The following is a 23,644-nucleotide window of genomic DNA, read 5'->3' as shown; positions in this document are numbered from 1 at the left end:
TGAGATGTTTTAAAAGAAGCACACCAGGATTAAGCAATGTCAAGAACAAGAACATTTGAGAGCCTCAAAGGTGTAAAGAAAACAGAAAGGTGACTTTGGTGCATGACACAATAGCCTAAATGTCCATAGGGTTAGTGAGACTGTTGAGAAGTTCAGGTATGTTATGTTTTCAGAGATAATGGGAAGATGACCCAGGAGGTTACGCAGAGTCTCTCCCAAACCAGATTCATCAGGGGAAAAAAAAAAACCAAAACCAAAACCAAAAACAATACCCTGGAAAGTATGGAGTGTCTTTTTGACTATTGGTCCAATCTCTTTACTGATGAATTAAGACAGAAAGATCTTTGCTTTTTCAAGTGAAATAGACAAAATGATATTTAGGTCTCTATTTAGGGTTGAATGTGTTTCAATGACTGCAGTGGAAGGCTCCAAGAAGTCCTGAAACCCAAGAGAATACAAATGTCAAAATCTGAAGCCTTAATGGTAAAGCCTGTTTGATGCTCTAATCCTTTAAAATGATTTTGTTAGTCAAAGAGCAGCAACTCAGAGCTGGAGGGGACTTTAGAGGTAAATCGTTTGCTGTCCCTCCACACACACACACACTCACACGCACGTGCACACTCAAGCACACACAAGCACACACATTCTACTGATCAGGCCCAGGGGGGCAAAATGAATTGCCGAGGGACACACAGACTGTGGCAGACCTAGGCTGGAATGTTTCCCCTGATTCGCACCCCAGTATTTCTCCTGCAATAATTTTCAGGCATTCTATAAAAATCCAGGACATCTTAGCGACTCTGTAAGATGCCAAATGGCTGATCTCTGGTCCTGTAGTCTGCCTTACCATGACAGTGTCCGGATCTCACAGTTCTCTTTCTGAAACAAGTTCTGACCAGAAGCTGGATTTCACAGGTCTTGACCACTCACCTTATCTGTTTGGCAGCTAATGATTTTTGACTCTTTCTGAAAGTAAATCCATTCTTAAAGGTTGACTTTGTATTCCCACGGGTGTTGAAGATCATTTCTGAACATGAATTCCAAAAGAGATGTGTGCATTCAGGACATCTGCTGGCCTATGGTGCCCCCTCTGGGTGGACAGATTAGAAAAAGACACCTTCTCTGGGCTGACACGGTCCTGTGGGCTCAGGGTTTGGCAAGAAGATGTCCCCACTATGTGAAGATTAAAGGTGGCCGTTTCTCCTGACATAGCCCTGAGCTGGATCATCCAGCTTGGCAAAGAGCTTTGACTGGTTCCCCGCCTCTTTTCACCCCTCAGCCAGGCATCCCACATGGTGCACAGTCTGCACAGCCTGATGTGGGGCACTGAGCACTGGTAGCATTGCTGAAGTGTACTTATGATCTCATCACTTTCTGCAGTGATGATCCTGTCCATATGTAGCCCCAATCCCATGGCAGTATTAACTCAGATACATTATTTCATGTTTGAAAAAGGAAATTAATAAAATAATGAGACTTTATACTAAACCCCAAAGCATGGCCAGAAGGTATTGCGGACGGGGAGACACTGCAGTTCAACTGCTGGGGAGCCAGTGTGGTGAGTGCGCAGGCTGCAGAGCCGTGGGCTTGAATCTCGCCTCTGACATTATTAGTGAGTGTCTTTGGCGAGTTACTTAACCTCTGTGTGTCTCAGTTTCCTCACCTGTAAAATTAGGATGATAATATCTTATCTCACGGGAAACCTGAATTCATACTTGATAGATGGTTTTTTAAATTTACTGAATTCATTTTTTAAAGTCCTTTTGCAAAAACCCCTTACAACTTAATATCGTTATCACAAACCCCCTACATCCTCAGCTGCTCGTGTCTCCTCTCCTCTTCATCTTCTTGCTTTATGCAAAGTCCGGCTCCCCTGAAGACGCTGCTGCTGCTGCAGCCCGGGGTGGGGGGCTGTTCTCTCTCTTTCCTTCTTTGTACCACTTGGTTCCTAGGTAGTGTCCATCTTGTTACTCAGCAAGGCTTCCAGATCCTTCCCTGCCTAATAGCATTGAGCTTTGAATTTCATGTCCTCAGATGGCACCACCCACCACTTGCTGTGGTTACCACCCACCCTGACTACTCCTTCTGCATCTCCTGGCTGCCACTCCCTCCAGCATTGCTCTTGTCGTATTCCTGCGACTGCATTATCCACGATGATGTACTTGTAATGATGTGTGGTCCCTCTGATCCTCAGCCACCTCTGTTTCAGTGATCTTGTTCTCCCCTGTCTTAGCTGCTCATCCCCATTACCAAGAAAATCCAGTGACCACCCCATGATCTCACATTCAAATATTTCTCTCCAACTACCACCGCCCAGCCTTCCAGCTCACTTCTGCTAACACCAGTTCTCACTGTCCTGCTGCCCTGCCTTTCAATCCATTGATCCTACTGCCTCTTCATGATCTCTAACCCCCTCAGGTCTTCATTTCGCTAATTACCTGATTTAAGCCCAAGTAAGTCATTATATACATTGCTAACCCCCCAAGCCCCTTTCTTATTTCCTCCTACTCCTTTGGCTAAAGAACATGCTGGCTAAATCGACCTCTGTGCCACTCCATGCCAGCCTCCGTGCAGCTGAGCATGGCTGGAGAAAAGCACACAGCCTCAATCCGGAGATAACTTCTGCCAGCTCCAAGCCCTGCATCGATCTATGCCCATATCCTCTGTCCTTTCTCCTTGTACTATGGGTGAGTGGTCCATAATCCATGTTAAGGCAGCCCTTCCCACAAGGATCACTCTCATAGTCAAGCCCTCTGGACTTGCTGTTTTGTCTGCCTGGAATGTTCTTCCCCTAGATGTCTGCATGGCTCACTTCCTCCTTTCCAACACATTTTTACTCAAATGCCGCCTTCTAAGTGAGACAGTCCAGGGCCTGCTCTCTACAGTGTCCCATACACACACACACGTGCGCGCGCACACACATGCACGCACACACGTGCACATGCACACATGCACGGCGCTTCCTGCTCCTCTCTCTAGATTTCCCCTTAGCATTCCCTAACATACTAGCGAGTTTATCACTTTCTCAGGTACTAATGTTATACCTGGTATAATGTTTGTTATTGTCCCCCTTAGAGTAAAGCTCCACAAGGGACAACTTCTGGTCTGTCTTGTTCACTGATGTTTCTCCAATGCTTACGACAGTGTATAGCACAGAGAAGATGTGCCATAAGAGGTCATTGAGTGACACAGTGAAGGAATGAAAAGGTTATTGAGTAAATGAAATGACAGGTGCCTGTACATTTCTTCCAGCCCTGACGTTTTCCCTCTCTCTCTCTCCCTCTCCCAACCTAGGTACTGGATAAACTGCTAGATGGCGACTTAACAAGTGATCCTTCTTACTTCCACAATGCTACAGGATGTACTAATTACTATAACTTTTTACAGTGCACGGTAATGGCAACATTTTAAAAACCATAATAATGACTGCTTAAGGCTTTTGGCAAAACCAACCTTCTCCAATTTGGGAAAGATTATAGCTGGCTTCATACTAGACAAATATGTCCAAACTGTATTGTATTATTTGGTCTACTAAATAATGCAATATTTAGTAGGTATAAAAAAGTATAGGACTTTTTCCCTATGAATATTGTATACATTGTAATCTGACCATTGAAAATGTGTGATATTTTCAGATAACTCAAAACAATTTCTGATTAACACAATTTCCCCCCAGTAGGGCTTGTTGTACAGAGGTTCTTCTGTGAAGAATACAGGCTGGGATTGGAGTCCAGGGTATCGGATCCCAGAACATCAAGTGTGTTTGAGTCTCTTGAAAATGCCCACATTCTTTGTTTTGTACTTAAGACAACCTGGGTAATCAAAACTGCCAAAGCCTTTACAAAAATATTTGCTTTGTCTTACTTTTAACTTAAGATGTTTAGTGAATTTAGTATGGCTCTCACTTAAAGCCCTCTGGAATATTTCTCAAAGTATTCAAGTAGTTTCTTTCATAATAGTAGGCCAAAGTTGGTGTCTTTTGTGTAGAATTAATCAAATAAGAGAAAGGGAGCCACAGTGGGGGTTTGGATTTGTGTGATCTTTGTCTAGTGCATATGACAGTCCTGTTTGTAAAATTGCCTTATTTATGAACTATTTTGTAAGTAAAATACAAAGTTAATTTCAGTGGAATTACCTAACCCTGTGGTTTTGGATTTAAATTCTTCCAAGAGAAAAACGTATGGTAGGCAAGGGAGAAACACAATTTGTAATTACAATTTTTTTCTTTACGAAGTAATATATTCACAGTTAGCAAAAATTGTTGATGAAGCACAAAACTGTCAAGTTCAAATTCTAACGTTTTTTTTTAGCCTTTTGTAACTTTAAGTTTTTTAAAAAATCATTTATTCCTTTTTTCTTTTAGTATAATGATTATTACAGAGACTTTTTCTTTTTCCTCGATAAGCTCACAGGCAACTTTTCTTTTGTCTCGTGTCCTTCATAAAGTATCATCTGTTTTTACATTTTATGTATTTTTTCCCTTAAATTATAGTCAGCTGATATTTTTTGTGTGGTTTTAATAAGCAGCAGAGCATGGAAAAGAAATCCTTACCTTTAATCCACCACATGATCCCCTGGCTCATTGTGATCCATTTGATTTTCTTTCCATAGAACCACAGACAAGGAGCAAATTGATTTTGATAATCTCACCTCTTTTTGTTTTCCCCATCTTTGCCTGTAGTAGGGTTGCTAACTGGAGGCACAAATTGCAAAAAAATTCATTTCTGAAAAGGAAAATCCAGCATTTGCAAATTGAGTATTTGCTCCGAGAGCATCGGATCATCCAGATTTATCATTAGTAAGAGGATACTGTTTGAATTACCTGAAAACCTTCAGGTTAAATTTTCAAGAGCATTAAATTTTCAAGAGCGGGGACAAGTTAATAGTCCTGACACATCTTGTTCATTGTTTTAAATGTTATGACAAATTCATAGCTTTTTCCTGGCACCCAGTCATCCTCCCTGACATCTTTCTGATGTACCTTCTCCCAGGACCCTGAGGACCAAGTTTACTACGTGAAATTTTTGTCACTCCCAGAAGTGAGACGAGTCCTGCATGTGGGAAACCGGACTTTTAGTGATGGGACTGATGTTGAAAAGTACTTGCGAGATGATACCGTACAGTCAGTTAAGCCATGGTTAACTGAGATCATGAATAATTACAAGGTAAGAGAGTTACTTCAGTTATTGTCTATTTCAGGGACTTTTCAGATTACCCGCAGCAGAGGTGATTTTCTTTTATGAGTAATTTGACTCCTGCTTTTTGTCTTTTTTACTTTTACGATATTTTACAAACATAAATAACAACCCTTCATTGTTTGATTTCTTTGAATTAAAAAAAATTTTTTTTTTTAATTAAGCCTCTTTCCACTGATTGTTCTTGTTCCTTAAAATGGAATATCCTTTGGCACATACCACCTCTCATCCTTTCTTAAGAAAAGGCTAGCAGGGCCAAAAAGATGACTGGCTTTGTGTGAGAGCAAGCTTTCCCTTATGGTTTGCTTTGTAACATGAATCACAGTTAAGCCAGGGATAGCTGAGATCAATCGGTTATTCCAAAAATGCATTTTGCCTAATAATTGTATTCGTTCACTTTGCTCGACCACAGTTTGTTTGGCATCTGCTTCAAGCCAAACCCCGTGCTAGGCTGTCAGGTTGAAGGGATGCATGAGGGAGGATTCTTGTCTTGAGCACTGTGCTGTCTGCTTGAGATTTTCTGCCTGATTTGCCAGTGAAGGTAGCAAAAGTGAAGTCAGAAAAGGAGCCCTGAAGATTTAGGCAAGGAGCCAGGGCCCTAGAACTCTCACCATGAGGGGGGACACCAAGAGCAAGTGACATGGGGGAAAGTCGTCCTGTGCATTATTTCTTTCCTGATATTGCTCTCTCATCTTCTCCTCTGATCCTCGAGGGCAGTTATTGTTTGTCCTAGGGGTGGCGTGTGGGGCGACTCTGAAGGATAAGTGTACTAATGATAGAGAAGACTGCCACCTGAGGTGACCGCTTTCTTTCCTGTGTCCTGACAGAGGCAAGGGTGATGCTTGGGATAAACAAAAAAGGGCAGCCTAAGTAGCCCATAAGAACCTTTGCATAAATTAGAGAAAGGGCATTCTCTTCTCAAGATACCTTATTTCCATCTATCGGAAATTGTCCTAATACACCACTTTAGGTAAAACCAAACTCTTTATTACCATTTGCTGGAATATACATTGATGAGAAATGTACATTTCTACAATGTCTGTGTTAGGAATGGCGTTCCTTAGGATTGTTCAGTGCACAACCGGCAGTACTGGCCAGGGAATCCCTGGCTAAATGCATTCTTATTAGACTGTGTTTTGGAATATGCCAAACCTGGAATTCCCATTTTCTTGTCCTGCCCCTGGTACAGGCTTAACATATAACCCTTGTAGAAAATGATCTAAGGTCAATGCCATGCTAAGTCTATACACCCATTATAAACCTATAGAACTTGATGAAATGCTTACTTTAGAGGAAGAAAAGCTCTAACTAAATCAGTCCAGCTTTCAACCATACTTATATTTAATTCCGTAGGGGGAAATGTAGTAGCCCTTAGCACTTGTCTGCTTCAAGCCATCTCTGAGCACCTCCAGAAGGCTATCTCTTGTTCCCTTCTCTCAGAGCACCTCGTCTCCATCCCCAGGGTTATGCTTGGCACACTGTGCTGCCATTATAGACTCTCAGTCTGATACCTGTGTTGCCACCAGCCTGGAGCAGACATCAGTAATGAGTGAATGAATGAAAAATTGTGCTATATCAAAATATAACTATAAATCTATCCATAATCCATGAGGTACGTGTCATCCACAAATTTAGTAAACCAAAAGAGTTAGCACTTGTGTTTTAAAGACAGTGTCCCATAATATAACATTAAGGAATGGAAAGTGTTTTTTTATTTTGAGTGGAGAGCAGATAAGGGTGTTCCCATGTACATTATTTGTGCTTTTGGGAGATATATTTTCTCACTGTGTAAATTTAACTAGATTATAATTCCTTTCTCAGCCATGTCAGAATAGGGTGGGACATAACAGCTTACCTGATGATATGAACTCTCCTGATGTTGACTAATCTAATCTCCTGATATAGACTGTTCACTTGATTGATAAAGGAGAATATTGATTAGAGTTGATCCTGAATTTTCATCTTTAAACATCTCTGTCCGGCTACCCATGTATCCTAAACTTATCAGTGTGAATCCCAATGAAATCAGAATGTTTTCTTAACTTTTCAACTCTGAATCAGTTGCCAGAAAAAGAGCAGAGTATAGTGGTGCAGATAAATCATATTTCCATAAAGAGGACAAAATTTTCAGTCAATTTGAAAGAAGACCAAATAGTGGCTACCTTTAAAACAGAATGCATATACATTGATACAGCTAGCATAGCCCTCAGGGCATCAAGTATCTTTGGCTTGTCTGTTAATGGTGAACCTCAATGTATGCATAATGGAATCAGGACAATTTAGGTTGGCTTAAAACATTAGCACCTTGGAAGTTATATTTATGTAAAACTCAGTGCTAATTTGTCATAGAAAATAGCATGCCTGTTTCTATTCAAAGGAGCATAGAAGTCTTTTTCCAGTACTAGATTCATTTTAGCCAGAGTGGACTATCTCTGATGGGCTGAGGAAGACCTTCATGGGTTTCTGGGATTATGGTTTTATGTAGTTTCTGTGTACTTTACATGAAAACACAATCCTTTTCTTGTAATGATCTGTAGGAGATGCATAGTCAAAGTCACTTTTTTTCCAGTAATTTCAGGTGTTTGGGTGGTAAATTGAAATAGCATATTAGCAGTTTCCATAATAACTAGAATGGGAAACAATCCATAGGATATTTGAATTATTCACAGTTTAATAAGGTCAAAATATTTTGGGGACGTGCAGAAGTCAGCCAGGTAATCGAGCATGGTGTGTATGAGCGTGTTCTCAAGTCAGACACTTCGAGTTTGAGCTCTGGCCCCAACGTCCACTGGCTGTGTTCCTTTGGGAGAGGATGCTTGATCTCTCTGTGCTTCAGCTTCCTTCTCTGTAAAATGGGAATAAAATAGTTCTCATGCGTGAGTTCTTATGAGGTTTAAATGAGATTATGTATGTAGAATGCTTACAGCAGTGTCTGGTGGTTAGAAAGTTCTTATAAATACAACCTATTACTAGAAATGTTCAAAAAATTTTAGCTAATGTCCTTAAGAACCTGCTACCTACAAAAGTTATGCAAGAATCACTGGGAAACATAAAAATAAAAAAGACTGGACAGACTTCCAGTTTCCAGTTCCGGGTGTAAGCAGCTTAGAAGTCGGCTGGCCCATCCTCATAGGAGTAAAAAGCTGAACAAAGTGAAAAGAAGCCACAACTCTTCTTGGATTTGTGGGAGAGATAAGGTCACAGGACAAACCACTGTCCCTCGAATTGGAGAGACAGGTGAATGGAGAGCATCACAACTTACTGGAGCTGAAACCCTTGAGTAGAAACCTCCATGGAAACAAGTGCTGCGGTAAGAAAACCTGATGAATTACTAGACACTCAAAGTGAACAAGGCTGAGAGTTAAAATCTCCAGGTGGACTCAGTCATAGGGGACCTGCACATTTTTGTGAATTTTACCTCCAGGAACTCAACCTGGTTCTCACAGTGAATATGGCAGAAAAATCCCCTCATGTTTCTGACAGGGGTAGCGGGAAAGGAACCGTTTTGAATATGCCAGAACATTCTGTTCTGCCTGACCTCAGGAGAAATTATTTTACCAGAGCCTAACCTGCCAGAGTTTTATCAGAGCCTAACAAATCTGGGGGAGGAAAATACCCAACTCCAGCTCACTTCAGACTTTCTTTCACTTGGGGGAAGGAAAATATCCAACCCTATCCCCCTCAAGCCATCCTGTTCTACCTAAAGTGTGTGTGGGTGGAGGGGGAGGGGAGGACAACTGAGAAGCACTGGAAAGTTCACAGTCTAAGGGCACAGGCTCCTGAAAGACTGGGACCTGTGACAGGACACTTCCTTCCCCTCTCCCGGCACCTTACCACCGCATTACTAAAGGTCTGTTTACTGCAGTTCTTTTTACCCAGATCATCATGTCCACTTTTAACAAAAAATTACAAGGCATACAAGAGAGCAAAGAACATAGTTTGAAGGGACTGAACAAGCAGCAAAACCAAAGGGAGATATAGCAGGAATGTTGGAATTACCAAAGATTTTTTTAAAACTATGATTAATATGCTAAGGATTTTAATGGAAAAAGTAAACAACATGCAAAAACATATGGGTAATGTAAGCAGAGACATGGAAATCCTAAGAAAGAATAAAAAAGAAATGTAGGGATAAAAAACACTGTAACAGGAATGAAGAATGCCCTTGATGGATTCATTCGTAGACTGGACACAGCTGAGGAAAGAATCTCTGGGCTTGAGGATATGACAACAAAAACTTCCAAAACAGAAAAGCAAAGAAAACAAAGGCTAAAAGCAAAACAAAACAAAAGAACAAAATATCTAACAACTGTGGGACAACTTTAAAAGATGTAACATATGCATAATGGGAATACTAGAAAGAAAAGAAAGAGAAAGGAACAGAGCAATGTTTGAAGCAATAATGACAGAATTTCCTCCAAGTTGACTCAGACACCAAACCACTGATCCATGAAGCTCAGAGAACACCAAGTGGGATAAAGGACAAAAACAAAAAACAAACAAGCAAACAAAAAACTAGCCATATTATATGCAAACTTCAGAAAATCAAAGATAAAAAAAATCTTGAAAGAATCCAGAGAAAAAACATCTTACCTATAGAGGAGCAAATAATTACATCTGACTTCTCAGAAATGATGCAAGCAAGAATAGAGTAGAATGAAATATTTAAAGGGTTGAGAGAAAAAAAAACACCAACCTAGAATTCTGCACTATGCAAAATTATCCTTCAAAAGTAAAGGAGAAAGAAATACTTTCTTAGACAAACAAAAATTGAGGGAATTTGTTGCCAGTAGATCTGCCTTTCAGGAAATGTTAGAATAAGTTCTTCAGAGAGAAGGAAAATTATATAGGTCAGAAACTCATATCTACATAAAGGAAGAGGACTGGATAATGAATAAGTGAAGATGATGTAATTGCCTATGTAGCAAATCCAAAAAAATCACCAAAAAGCCTCCTGGAACTAGTAAGTGATTAATTATAACAAAGTTGCAGGATATAAGGTTAATATACAAAAGTCAATCACTTTCCTATATACCAGCAATAAACAAGTGGATTTGAAATTAAAACACAGAATTATTTATATTAGCATCCCTAGAAAGGAAATATATAGGTATAAATCTAACAAAATATGTACAGGATCTGTATGAGGAAAACTAAAAAACTCTGATGAAAAATACCAAAGAACTAAATAGTTGGAGAGAGATTCCATGTCCATGGATAAGAAGACTCAATATTGACTCAATGTCAATTCTTCCCAACTTGGTTCATAGATGCAATGCAATTCCAATCAAAATCTCAGCAAGTTATGTTGTGGATATGGACAATTTGACTCTAAAGTTATGTAGAGAGGCAAAAGACCCAGAATAGCCAACACAATATTGAAGAACAAAGTTGGAGGACTGACATCACCCAACTTTAAAACTTACAATAAAGCTATAGTAATCAAGACAGTGTGATACTGGCAAAAGAATAGACAAGTAGATCAGTGGACCAAAATGGAGAGCCCAGAAATAGAACCACATAAATGTAGTCAACTGATCTTTGACAAAGGAGCAAAGGCAATACAATGGAGCAAAGATAGTCTTTTCAACAAATAGTGCTGGAACAACTGGACATCCATGTGCAAAAAGAAAAAAGAATCTAGACACAGATCAGATCTTACATTCTTCACAAAAATTGTCTCAAAATGGATCATAGAACTAAATGTAAAACACAAAACTGACACTTGTAGAAGATACTTTAGGAGAAAACCAAGATGACCTTGAGTTTGACAATGACTTTTTAGGTACGTTAAAGGTACAATTCATGAAAGAAATAATGGAGAGGGTGGACTTTATTAAAATTAGTAATGTCTCTTCTACAAAAGGCAATGTCAAGAGAATGACAAGATAAACCACAGACTGGGAGAAAATATTTGCAAAAGACACATCTGATAATGGACTATTATCAAAAATGTACAAAAACTTACAACTCAACAGGAAGAAAATGAACAATCCAGTTAAAAAATTGGCAAAAGACCTGGGCACCTCCCCAAAGAAGGTATACAGATGTAAGTAAGCATATAAAAAGATGTTCGACACCATTAAAATTACAACAAGATATTATTACACACCTATCAGAATAGCTAAAGTAAAAAATAATGACAATACCAAATGCTGACAAGGATGTAGAGCAGCAGAAACTCATTCATTGCTGGTGGGAATGTAAAATGGTACAGCCGCTTTGGAATACAGTTTGGTAATTTCTTACAAAACTAAGCACACACTTACCATATGATCTAACGATCATGCTCCTTGGTATTTATCCAAATGAACTGAAAATGCCTGTCCACACAGAAAACTGCACATGGATTTTTATAGCAGCTTTATTCATAATTGCCAAAACATGGAAGCAATCAAGATGTCAGTAGGTGAATGGGTAAATAAACTGTGGTCCAGACAATTGATTTTTTATTCAGTGCTAAGAATAAATAAGCTTATCAAGCCATGAAAAAACATGAAGGAAACTTAAATGTATATATCTGAGTGAAAGAAGCAATCTGAAAAGGCTACAGATTGTATGATTTCAACTAGATGACTGTTCAGGAAAAAGCAAGACTATGGTGACAATAAAAAATATCAATGGTGGCCAGAAGTTAGGGGCAGGGAGGGACGGACAGGCAGAGTGCAGAGGATTTTTAGGGCACTAAACTATTCTGTATGATACTATAATGGTGGATAGATGTCATTGTGCATTTGTCCATACCCACAGACTGTACAACACCAGTGTAAACTCTGGACTTTGGATGATTTGATGATGTTTCAATGTAGGTTTATCAGTTGTAACAAATGTACCACTGTGATGAGGGATGTTGATAGTGAAGGAGATTGTGTGTGTGGAGGGGACAGCAGGTATATGAGAACTTTGTACTTTCCACTCAGTTTTTCTGTGAATCTAAAACTGCTCTAAAAAATAAAGTGTATTGATTTTAAAAAAAGACTTGTCTACCTAGAAAAAGAGAGGTACCAGGATAGCTGATAAAAGGTAGACTCAATTTCTCTTTTCAGCAGAACAGTAGATACTCTGAAGGACCCCTTTGCTAAAAACATAACTAAATCCAGGATAAATTACAACAAACACAATTTATAATGACTTTAATAAAAGAAAAAGAGATCTGAAAGTAAAAACAGCACCAGAAAAACAAAAGGTGGAGAACTGAATCCTGTGGAGCAGGAGCAATAAAGCAGGTTGTCTCCTAAGGACTAGTGTCCTTGGCTCTGCAGTGGTGACCGGACTGTGGGCTCAAGTAAAGTAAGGTTGCTGACCTGAGAGTCCAGCACCAGGTCTGGGACATGTTGAAGGACTAAACTAGTCCTATGTTGCAAGCGAACTCTGACAACCAGCATAAGCTGCTTTACAAGACCTAGAGGTGTTTTGGTCTCTCGGATTTTTCATAGCTAAGTTTAATAAAAATGTAAACTCATAATTAAAAATCACCTAACACACAAGTAAACAGGCTACTATAACCGAGAATAAACAGAAACGATTATAACAGATGTGGATAGCCAAGGCACTTCAGATAGAGGAAATATGAGGTATAGAATATAAAGTAACTATGTATGAAACATTTAAAGAGATAAAAATGGAATTAAAAAATAAGCAATAAACAAACAAACAAAAATAACAAATTAGAAAGAGAATCAAGTAGAACAGTGTGCAAGGAGGGCGTTAAAGCATAATGCCCTCCAAATTGAGAAGGTAGTTTAAGACTGAAGAGGAGGCAGGCAGGTTCATTCAGTACTCACAGATATTTATTAATGGGGGCTGCTTACATACAGGAAAGCTGCACACAGAGAAGAATCAGGTGTCTGCAGCAGGTGAGAACTCTCTCTCTCTCTGGGGTTAGATGAGGTGTTATAGAGAAAAAGCCCCCGCTACTTAAAATAATTTCAAGGAAACATCTTAAGAAACTACCTTGATGATATCATTCACCAGATGTCTTGTGACCTATGAGGCAGAGGGTCTTGTGATGTTGGAGCTCAGACCACTGACACCACCTGCTGTAATAAATCATTCACTCCCTGAAACCTATGTACCTTTTACAGCTTGCCCTCAGGTTGTTGTGTAAATGGTCAGTGGAACAAAGGAATGAGGTTAAGTAGGAGTCAGTATGGCGAGTGGGGCACAAAATGGCATTTGTTTTGTTCACCCTATAACAACAAACAGTTAAAAATGAAAAATAAAGTTGCTGAATTTAAAATTAAATGCATGGGTTAAAGAGCTGATTAGACATTGCTAAAGTTACATTTAATGAATCAGAAGATAGATCTGAAGAAATTAACCAAAATGGAACACAGGAAGAAAAGAGAAAGTTTGAAAGGGAAATTAAGAGATCTTGTGGAGAGAATAATATTTAATATGTATCTAAGCAGAATCACAGAGGGTGAGAATAGAAGGAATGGAAGAAAAACAGTTTTTAAGACACAGTGGCTGAAAATTTTTTATATCTGATAAAAGTCACTAATCCACAGATACAGGAAGCATGTGTACCTCAAGCAGTGGGGAATGTGAGGTGGAGATAAAAGAAATTATTATTTCATTTGGTTTTAGTAAAACTGAACAATAACAAAGCAAAGAGAATATCTTTTAAAAGGCCGGAAAGAAAAACAAACCATCTACAAAGAAGGACAATTAGACTGACAGAGACTTCTCAATGTCAGCAGTGGATGGCAGAACTGTCAAATAGTATGTTCAAAGTGCTAAAGAAAATAACCTTCTAGAAGTGTGATCAATTGAAGCCATATTTCAAGTAAAAATGTAGAATAAAAGCATTTTCTAATTAAAAAAAATTATTTTGAGAATATTTAGAATCAACAGATTTTTCACTAAGAGAACTTCTAAATAATACATTGCAGGAAAAAAGGAATGATCCCAGAAAGTCTGAGATACAGAAGAAATATCGACTATAAAAACTGATTATTTTAAAACCCCAAAATTTAACCAGCTTTAGAAGTTGCCAGTAATTTTTTTTAAAGTCTAACATGCAGTTTAAAAAAAGATAGAACTAAAATATTTAACTAAAATAGTATGTGAGTTCAGAGCAAAGTAATTTGAGCTAAAGTTCTGTAAGTTTCTTAAGTGCTTGTGAAGGGGTTAACATATTTAATAATAATTATAGTATTTAATAATGAGATTTGATATTTAATAATAATTTAGGTTTTGTGATTTTATTAGGTATTAATACTTACATGTGATAGTTGTACTCTAAAAGAATTGAAGTAGAGTGTGAAACTTTGAACTTGATAGAAGAATGTCTTAGTCTGTTTTACTGTTGCTATAACAGAATACCACAAACTCGGTAGTTGATAAACAACAGAACTTTATTTGGCTCATAGTTCTGAAGGCTGGGAAGTCCAAGATGGAGCAGCCACTTCTGGTGAGGTCCTTCTTGCTGCATCATTCCAAGGCAGAAGGACACAAAGGCACGTGTAGGAGAGTGTACATGATAGGGGGCTGAGCTCTTTTTATGAGGAGCACACTCCTTTGATAACTAACCCATGCCTGAAATAATGGCATTAATCCATTCACAATAACCAAATCACCTCTTAAAGGTTTCACCTCTCAACACTGTTGCATTGAGGTTAAGTTTCCAACACATGAACTTGGGGAGACACATTCAAACCGTAGCAGAGAAGAAAAAGAGTAGGAACAAATAAAACATATTAATTCAAAAATGAAAAGACAGCATAAGACAGTGTCACAAAAAGTACAAAGACAGGGAAAATTTTGTACCATAAATATAAATAAACTTTAAAGATTGTATTAAAAACTTATATGCAAATTTTAAGAGACATGCATAGAACATAAGGATACTGAAGTGTTGAAAGTAAAAGATTAGAAAAATATATATCAGGCAAATGTTTTTAAAAAATTAAAGTCTGGGGTAGCTCTATTAAAATCAGATAAGACAGACTTTAAGACAAAAGTATTACTGAGGTACATTACATAATGATTAAAGGTTTATTTCATTAGACAATAAAAAAATTCTAAACTGGTATACATTTAATAAAATAGCCTTGAGACATAGAAAACCAAATTGGTTAATCTACAAAATGGATAGATCTAAACAAAACCAAAAAACCCCACCACACTGGATAATTCAATGTACCCCTTTTGGTTACTGATAGATAAAGCATATCAAAAACTAGCAAAGAAAAAGAAGATTTGAACAATATAATTACAGCTTGAATTACTGAATGTTTATATATCTCTGAATGCAATAATTATCAAACCTCAAGTATTTTAAAGAATTTGCTTCAGACAGCCCATGTTCTATGACCACATACAATTAATTCAGAAATCAATTGTTCAAATAAACATAGAATATTCTAAAAATACAAATAAAAATGTAGTAACTCATGGATCAAAAGTAAATCATGGTGGGAAAAGGGGGGAAATTACATATACGACAGTAATTTTAGGAGATAATACAGAAACATTTGAAAAAAAACGTTGTCAATAAATTTCATTTATTTATTTATTTTTGGCTTCTCAAGGCCAAGATCATTATTATTATTATTTGGCCATAAAATATTTCTTAGTATCTTAGTATATTTAAAAGTACTAAGATCATAGAAAATATGTTCTCTGACCACAATAACAGAAGGGAACTTAGAAAATTCACAAATGTGTGGAAATTAAACAATATTCTCCTAAACAAACAATGTGTTAAAGGAAAAATCACGGGGAAATTAGAGAATACTTTGAGATAAAAATAGATGTCCTCTTCTTTTTCTGGTCCCCACTGGTAATTCCTTATATCAGTGCAGTCAAGTGTCTTGTGAGCCATCTGCCCGGTGGCTGTGGCTACTGCTGTGGCGTCAGGCCACTTTCATGGCAGTCCTGCTATGGCAGTGGCTGTAGTGGGCCACCAGCATGGAAGTGGTGTTTTTAGTGTGCTCCTTGCCTGGTTGTGGGCAAAGGGGGCAGCAAATTAACAAATTTTAAACAGATAAAATGGACAAAGTTCTTAGAAAATATAACTTAAAAAGGGTGATTCATGAAGAAATAGAAAGCTTTAATGGTTATTAACCATTAGGCAAAAATTCTACCACAAATAAAACATCATACCAAAATGGTTGTATATGTAAGTTCTACCAAACTTTCAAGAGATAGATTATTCAAATTTTATATAAACTTTCACAGAGAATAGGGGAGGAAAAAAAGGAAAACACTCTTCAAATTGTTGCAGGAGACTATGTCACTTTATTACCAAAAACAGATAAGAAAGTAAGAGAAAAGAAAACTCTAAAAAAATCTTACTTCTGAACATATATGTAAAAATCCTAAACAGATTATTAAAAAACCCTAATCCACCAGTGAATAAAAAAGATCACGTTGGGTTGATTCCATGAATGTAAAAACTAGAAAATTTGCCATGTAATTCACCACACTAAAATGTGTGAGAAAAAAGAGATTTATCTTAATAGATGCAAAAAATTGGATTTGATGATATTTACATCCTTTTAGGATAAAAGTTTTAGCAAAGTGTAAACAGCATCCGTATTAGTTGCCTATGGTTGCTGTAATAAATCACCACAAACTTGGTGGCATAAACAAGAGAAATATTTTCTCTCACGTTTCTGGAGATCAGAAATCCAAAATCAATTTCACTGAGCTAAAATCATGATGTTGACAGGGCTGAACTCCCTCCAGAGACCCTGGATAATGGGATAATCCATTCCTTGACACTTCTAGTTTCTAGTGGCTGTTGGCATTCCTTGGCTTGTGGCCATGTCCTTCCAATCTCTCCCTCTGTGGTCACATTGCTTTCTCTTCTTCTGTGGTCAAAGAAGACCTCCTTCTTAGAAAGATACGTGTGATAGCATTTAGGACCCTCGTGAATAATCCAGGATAATCTTTCCATCGGAAAATCCTTAGCTTAATCAAATCCACAAAGTCTTTCTTTCTTTTTTTTTCTTTGCCATAAAAGGTAAGATTCATATATTTCAGGGATTAGGACTGGATCTCTTTTTGTGGGGGGCCATTATTCAGCCTTCCACAGTATGGGACTTTCTTGACTTAATAAAAATCTATCAAAAACTTCCAATAAGAATTATCCTGTTTTATAAAATGTAATATGCATTCCCTTTGAAATCAGAGTTCATAATCATGTAAATGAACAAATAAGCAAATGGGAGAAAATTCCAATTAATACATATACAAAGAATAATGGAAAAAAAAAATTATTATTTGACAAATACTACAGTAATAGTTATTCCAGGCAAGAATCATCAATGGGTGCTGAAATTAGTGAGTGAAAGTATGATGAGACACAGCATATTTACATCATTTCAAACTTTCCCCTAGAAATACTTGTTATAAAGGGGAAAATAGTAACTACAATTGAGAAACCTGGCATACATGAACCAGAGTTAACATCATCAGTAATGGTACAAGTCAGTATTATGTGCCTCCTGATGTGTAGTATTGAGAAGGACACACCATCATTAGTATGATATTCTTGCCAAAAATGTAAAACATAAACTTAATCAGGAGGAAACATCAGACAAACCAAATTGGGGACATTTCACAGAATAACTGGCCAGTCATGAAAGACAAGAGAAAGAAGGAAGGAAGATTGAGGAACTGTTCCTGAATGGACAAGACTAAGGAGAATTGACAACTGTGTGACCCTTTATTGGCTCCAGGACCAGAAAGAGGTTATTAGTGGGACAGTTAGAAATTTTTGAAAAAAAATCTGTAGGATAGAAAATAATAGTATATTGATGTACAATGGTTATGTGAGATGTTAACATTTGGGAAGGCTATAGAAACCGTATGCAGAAATCATTTGTACAATTTCTTTAACAAATTTATTGATATATAATTTGCATACCACAAAATCCACACATTTAAAATGTAAACATCTGTGGTTTTTAGTATATTCACAAATTTTTACAACCATCACCACTATCTTATTTCAGAACATTTTTATCATATTCAAAAAAAAAAAATCCCTTATCCATTAGCAGTCACTCCCATTTCCTCCTTTTCTCCAGCCCCTAGAAACCATCAGTCCATTTTCTGTCTTTATGAATTTGCCTATTTTGGATATTTCATATAAATGGAATCGTAATATGTGGTTTTCTGTGACTGGTTTCTTTCACAGCATAATGTTTTCAAGGTTCATCCATGTTGTAGCATGTCTTAGTGTGTTATTCCTTTTTATTGTTAAGTGTGTCTTTATATGGCTATACCACATTTTATTCAACCATTAATCAATTGATGGACATTTGGCTTATTCCCACTTTTTGGCTATGATGAAAAATGCTGCTATGCACATTCATATACAAGTGTTTGTGTGAACATATGTTTTCAGTTCTCTTGGGTAGATGCCTAAGAGTGGAATTACTGGGTTGTAAGTTCACCCTATATTTAACATTTTGAAGAACTTTCAAACTGTTTTCCAAAGTGGCTGCACCATTTGACAGTTTCACCAACAATGGATGAGAGTTCTAATTTCTCCATGTCCTTGTCACCACTTGTTATTTTCTTAGGTTTTGTTTCTAGCCATCTTAGAGAGTGTGAAATGCTATCCCATTGGGTTTTGATCTGCATTTTCCTAATGACTACTGATGTCGAGCATCTTTCCATGTGCTTTTCATTGTTCATTTTTATAACTTCTTTGGAGGAATGTCTACCCAAATCCTTGCCCATTTATTAACTGGGTTACTTGTCTTTTTATTGTTGAGTTGTGAGAGTTCTTTATATATTCCAAATACAAGTCTCTTTTCATGTATATGACATGCAGATATTTTTCCCATTCTCTGGGTTGTTTTTTCATTTTCTCGATGGTATTTATCAAAGCCCAAAAGTTTTTAATTTTGATAAAGTCCTATTTGTCTGTGTTTTTTTTGTCATTTATGCTTTTGATGTCATACCTTAAAAAACATTGCCTAACTCAAGGTAATAAAGACTTATTTCTTCCAAGAATTTTATAGTTTTGCTCTTTTCATCAATGAAAATTAACAAACTATAGCTAGCTGTAACAACATGAAGATTCTTGGAAACACAACATTGAGTGACCAAAGCATGTCATAGAAGAATGCAAATAGAATAAAGCATGAAAACAAGCAAAAATAAATAATACAGTCATGTGCTGCATAGCAACGTTTTGGCTAACAATGGACTGCATGTGTGACTGTGGTCCCATAAGATTATAAAGGAATTGAAAAAATCCTATCACCTACTGACTTCAGAGCCGTCATAGTTGTAAGGAAGCACAATGCATTACTTACATGTTAATGGTGATGCTAGTGTAAATAAGCTTACTGGGTTGCCAATTGTGTAAAAGTATAGCACATACAATTACGTACAGTACGTAATACTTGAAAATGATAATAAATGACTATGTTACTGGTTTATGTATTTGCTATACTATACTTTTTATCATTACTTTGGAGTGTACTTCTTGTACTTATAAAAAAAAGAGTTATCTGTAAAACAGTCTCAAGCAGGTCCTTTGTGAGGTATTCCAGAAGAAGGTGTTTTTATCATAGCAGATGACAGCTCCATGTGTATTATTGCCCCTGAAGACCTTCCAGTCGGACAAAATGTGGAGGTGGATGACAGTGATATTGATGATCCTAACCCTGTGTAGACCTAGGCTAATGTGTGTGTTTGTGTCTTAGTTTTCAACAAAAAAGTTTAAAAGTAAAAAAAATCAAAAATTTTAAAAATAGAAAGAAGCTTACAACATAAGGATATAAAGAAAAAATATTTTTGTACAGCTGTGCAATGTGTGTTTTTAAGCTAAGTGTTCTTACAAAAGAGTTAAAAAGTTTATAATGTAAAAATGCTTTAGTTAGTTAAGGTTAATTCATTACTTACTGAAGGAAGAAAAATATTTTTTATAAATTTAGTGTAGTGTTAAGTGTGCAGTGATTATAAAATCTGCAGTAGTGTAGAGTAGTGTCCTTGGCCTTCACATTCACTCACCACTCACTCACTGACTCACCCAGAGCAACCTTCAGTCCTGCAAGCTCCATTCATGGTCAGTACCATATACAGGTGCATCATTTTTATCTTTATACTATAATTTTACTGTACCTTTTCTATGTTTAGATATGTTCAGATACACATATACTGATTTTTTAAATTTATTTTTGGCAATGAAACAAGTCTTAATATGTTTTAAAAAGCTAAGATCATAGAAGATATGTTCTCTGACCATGATGACAGAAGGAATTTAGAAAATTCCCAAATGTATGGAAATTAAATAGTAAACAGTGGGTAAACAGAAAAATCACAGGGAAATTAGAAAGTAGTTTGAGATAAAAATCAATGCCCAACATATCAAAATGTATAGGATGCAGGACTCATGCAGTGCTTAGAGGAAAATTTAGAGTTGCAAACACCTATATTAAAAATAAGACAAAATCTCAAATCAGTAATGTAAACTTCTACCTTAAGAAAATCAAAAAAGAAGAGCAAACTAAACCAAAAGCAAATGTAAGTAGGAAATAATAAAGACTACAACAGAAATGTATGAAATAGGGAATTAAAAAACAATAGAGAAAATCAACAAAACCAAAAGTTGATTCTTTAAAATGATCAACAAAGTTTGCAAACCTTTATCTAGGTTGATGGAGAAAAAAAATAGAAGAAGACTGAAATCACTAAAATCAGAAATAAAGTAGGGGCATTATTAAATAGTCATTATGGTTTTTTGTGGTAGAAGATTAGTTTCTTTCTCTTTTTCTTTTGCATTTTTGTTCTACCAGTGGGTTTTGTTCTTTCTTGTATATTCATGGTAGTGATTATTGTTTTTTGGATTCCAGGTACAGGACTTCCTTGAGGATTTCTTGTAGGTCTGGTTGTGTGGTGATAAACTCCTGCAATTTTTGTCTGTCTGGAAAATACATTATTTTCTCCTCCTTTCTGAAGGATAGCCTTACTGGGTATAGTATTCTTGGCTGGAAATTTTTTTCTTTTAGTATTTTGGATACATCATTGGATTTTCTTCTAGCCTGTAGAGTTTCTGTTGAAAAGTCTATTAGTCTGATAGTGGCTCCCTTATAGGTGACATGATGCTTTTCTCTTGCTGTTTTTCAGATTCTCTTTGTCATTGAGATTTGGATCTTTTCTGGGTTGAATCTTCTTGAAGATATTTGAGTCTTCTGGATCTGAAGGTCCATGTCTCTCCCTAAACCTGGGAAGTTTTCTGTTACTATTTCACGGAATAGGTTTTCCCTGACTTTTCCTTTCTCCTCCCCTTCTGAAACCCCATGATTCAGATGTTGTGAGCTTAAGGTTGTCTGTTAGCTCTCTTAGATTGTCTTCCTTTTTAAAAAAATTTTTTTTTTTTGGGTCTGCCTGGGTTATTTCGAAAAGACTATCTTCAAGATCAGAAATTCTTTCTTGTTCTAGCCTGCTGCTTAAGCTCTTGGTTGTGTTTTCTATTTTGTTGAGTGAATCTTTCAGTTCCATGAGTTCTGCTACATTCTTTTTTAAGGTATTAATCTCTTTGTAAATTTCCTCCTTCATATCCTGGGTTGTTTTTTCTCATTTCATTATGCTGTCTAACTCAGTGTTCTTGTATCTCAGTGAGTTTCCTTAATATTGCTTGATACTCCTTTTCAGTCATTTCAAGGGTTTCCTGCTCTGTAGGGTCTAGTATTTGATAATTACTGTATCCTTTTGGTGGTGTCATATTTTCTTGGGTTTTCACATTTCTAATATCTCTATGTTTGGTGTCTGGTCATCTGGTAGAGCAGTTGCTTCTGATACTCTGGAGTGGGCTTTGAGGAGAGAGACTTCCTCTTTTTTTGGTCTCCACTGGTGACTCTCCTTGCGTCAGTTCAGTCAAGTGTTTGGCGAGCTGCCTGCATGGCGGCTGTGGCCATTGTTATGGCATCGAGCTACTTTTGCAGCAGCAGTGGCTGTGGCAGTGGCTGTGGTGGGCAACCTATGCAGAAGTAGTGTTTTTGGTGTGTTCTCTTGCCTGCTTCCTGGCAGGGGGTGCTGCCCTGGGCTCCTCCCTAGGGCCCTGGGCATGCTCTCTTACACAAATACTTATCATTGTGTTATAATTGCCTAAAGTACTCAGTACAGCAACATTCTGTACAGGTTTGTAGCCTAGAAGCATAGGCTCTACCATATAGCCTAGGTGTGTAATGGGCTACACTGTCTAGATTTGTGTATGTACACTCTATGATATTCACACAACAAAATTGCCTAATGATGCATTTCTCAGACCATATCCCCTTTGTTAAGCAACATATTACTGTACATTGTTTTGAAACAGATATATCTATTTTAAAACTTTTTCAAAAGCAAAGAAATTCTAATCCTAAACTCCAAGCTAATGGTATCTCTATGGGGGGAGACAGAGGGTTGGAACAGGGGAGAAATACACTGGGTAGATTCAATAGCATTGGTAACATACTAGTTCTTAAAGTGGATGGTGCTTTTGGGGTGTCTGTTTATTATTATGCTTCCTTACTTACAGATGTGTTACAGTATATTCTTTGGCTTATAGCAGATATACATAATAACATTTTAATGGTTCAAGCTATTATTAATGCTCTGCAGAGATTCAATTGACCATGTTGTGAGCATTAGGACTGCTTTGTATGGTGATGCTTTTAAAGTCTCTCAGCATCTCCTACAAAGGAGCATGAGGCATCAGGGTGGAGGCAAAGATACTGAACTACTCTCACAAAGAATCCCATCAGTTTTCAGCAGTGACAGAAAATGACTGCATAATTCAAAATAGCATGTAGCTAAAATAATCTTTTCTGCTTGGCTCTGTATCCCCATTTCCTTGCAAATTATATTCTGTTACATCTCCCTGATGGCAGTGTTGAAGTGCATTCAGTGTCGGAAGTCAAGCTTCTTAGAACTTAAAATTCCCCTTTTACTTTCTAATCTGTAAAATTATATCTGTCTCATAGACGATAAGCATTGTAAGGGCAGCTATCTTACCTGTGTTTTTTACCACTCTGGGCCTGGCACAGTGCCTGACATATAGTAGACACCCCATAACCTTTAATACATGAAAGAGGAATTATCATGGGAACAAAGGAAATTATAAAAACCTTGACAGTGAGTAGATGTTGCTTAATACATTTTGCTTCCTGTAATTTTCCCTTTTCCTACCATTCTGAAACTGTACTTTCGCCATAGCTGTGGTTCTCAGGCCTTGCTTTGCATTAAAAGCACCTGGGGAGCTTTACAAATACCTAATCATGGCCTTTTCCACCAAAAACTCTGATTTAGTTGCCTAGTATAGCTAGTATAGCTACTAGCACATAGCAGTAAATTTGGAAGGAAGGAAGGAAGGGAGTGATGAAGGAAGAAAAGGATGGAATGACAGGAAGAAGACAGATGGCTTCTATGATATCATAAGCTGTCTTTAAAATAAACATATTCAATTATAATAAGTGCAAATAATCCACCACCTTCAT

General features: G+C 37.1%; 1 protein-coding gene across 2 annotated transcripts in view; it reads left to right on the top strand.

Annotated features, from left to right (window-relative positions):
- CPVL (carboxypeptidase vitellogenic like) overlaps nt 1–23,644 on the top strand; it is a 139,391-nt gene that overhangs the window by 77,270 nt on the left and 38,477 nt on the right. For both annotated transcript variants that reach the window (XM_063099980.1, XM_063099979.1), the window contains exons 10-11: nt 3,295–3,393; nt 4,992–5,165. In XM_063099980.1, the coding sequence (XP_062956050.1) occupies nt 3,295–3,393; nt 4,992–5,165 (273 nt within the window). The remainder of the gene's footprint in view (nt 1–3,294; nt 3,394–4,991; nt 5,166–23,644) is intronic.

Source organism: Cynocephalus volans, chromosome 6 (genome assembly GCF_027409185.1).
Source record: "Cynocephalus volans isolate mCynVol1 chromosome 6, mCynVol1.pri, whole genome shotgun sequence".
Classification (NCBI taxonomy): domain Eukaryota; kingdom Metazoa; phylum Chordata; class Mammalia; order Dermoptera; family Cynocephalidae; genus Cynocephalus; species Cynocephalus volans.
Note: the sequence above shows the minus strand (reverse complement) of the source record. Positions and strands in the feature narration are given on the sequence as shown.